Source organism: Pyricularia pennisetigena (assembly GCF_004337985.1).
Source record: "Pyricularia pennisetigena strain Br36 chromosome Unknown Pyricularia_pennisetigena_Br36_Scf_40, whole genome shotgun sequence".
Classification (NCBI taxonomy): domain Eukaryota; kingdom Fungi; phylum Ascomycota; class Sordariomycetes; order Magnaporthales; family Pyriculariaceae; genus Pyricularia; species Pyricularia pennisetigena.
The window spans coordinates 7,517-7,947 of record NW_021940952.1 but is presented as its reverse complement, the minus strand read 5'-3'; the positions used below and the strand labels follow the sequence as shown (position 1 = coordinate 7,947).

Genomic DNA, 431 nt, shown 5'->3' with positions numbered 1-431 from the left:
AAAAAACGCACCCTAAACCCCTTCTTAAAAGCCGTAACCTTCCCGCTCGGCATGTAATAAACATCCAATCCGCCGTCGTTGACCAGCTTCCCCTGCGGCCCGCCGTTGCCGACCTGGGGCACGCGCCTGAAGCTCCCGTTGCGGTGCTGGAAGAACAGGACGGCGGTCCAGTAGTTGGACAGGTCCTCGCGGAACGAGCACGAGGTGCAGCTGGAGCGGGCGGCGAGGTCGTGCGCGACGGGCTCCATGGTCACGTTGAACGAGTCGCCGCCCACGATCTGGTGCAGGTGCGGCGTGTACCGCATCCCCGGGTTCACGAGCGGGTCGACGCGGTCCACGACCAGCTGCGAGCACGCGAACCGGAGCATGTTGTTCTGCGCCGCGGCCAGGAGGGGGGTGGTTGCTGCTGTTAGGAGGCGTGCGAAGAGCAT

At 64.7% G+C, this 431-nt stretch overlaps 1 protein-coding gene across 1 annotated transcript; it reads right to left on the bottom strand.

The window, feature by feature from the left end:
• Positions 1-11: 11 nt before the first annotated feature.
• PpBr36_11474 (uncharacterized protein) lies at positions 12-431 on the bottom strand (the record flags this gene model as incomplete). The annotated part of the gene is made up of 1 exon (XM_029898574.1): positions 12-431. A coding segment is annotated over one exon (420 nt), but the record flags the coding sequence as incomplete, so codon positions are not given.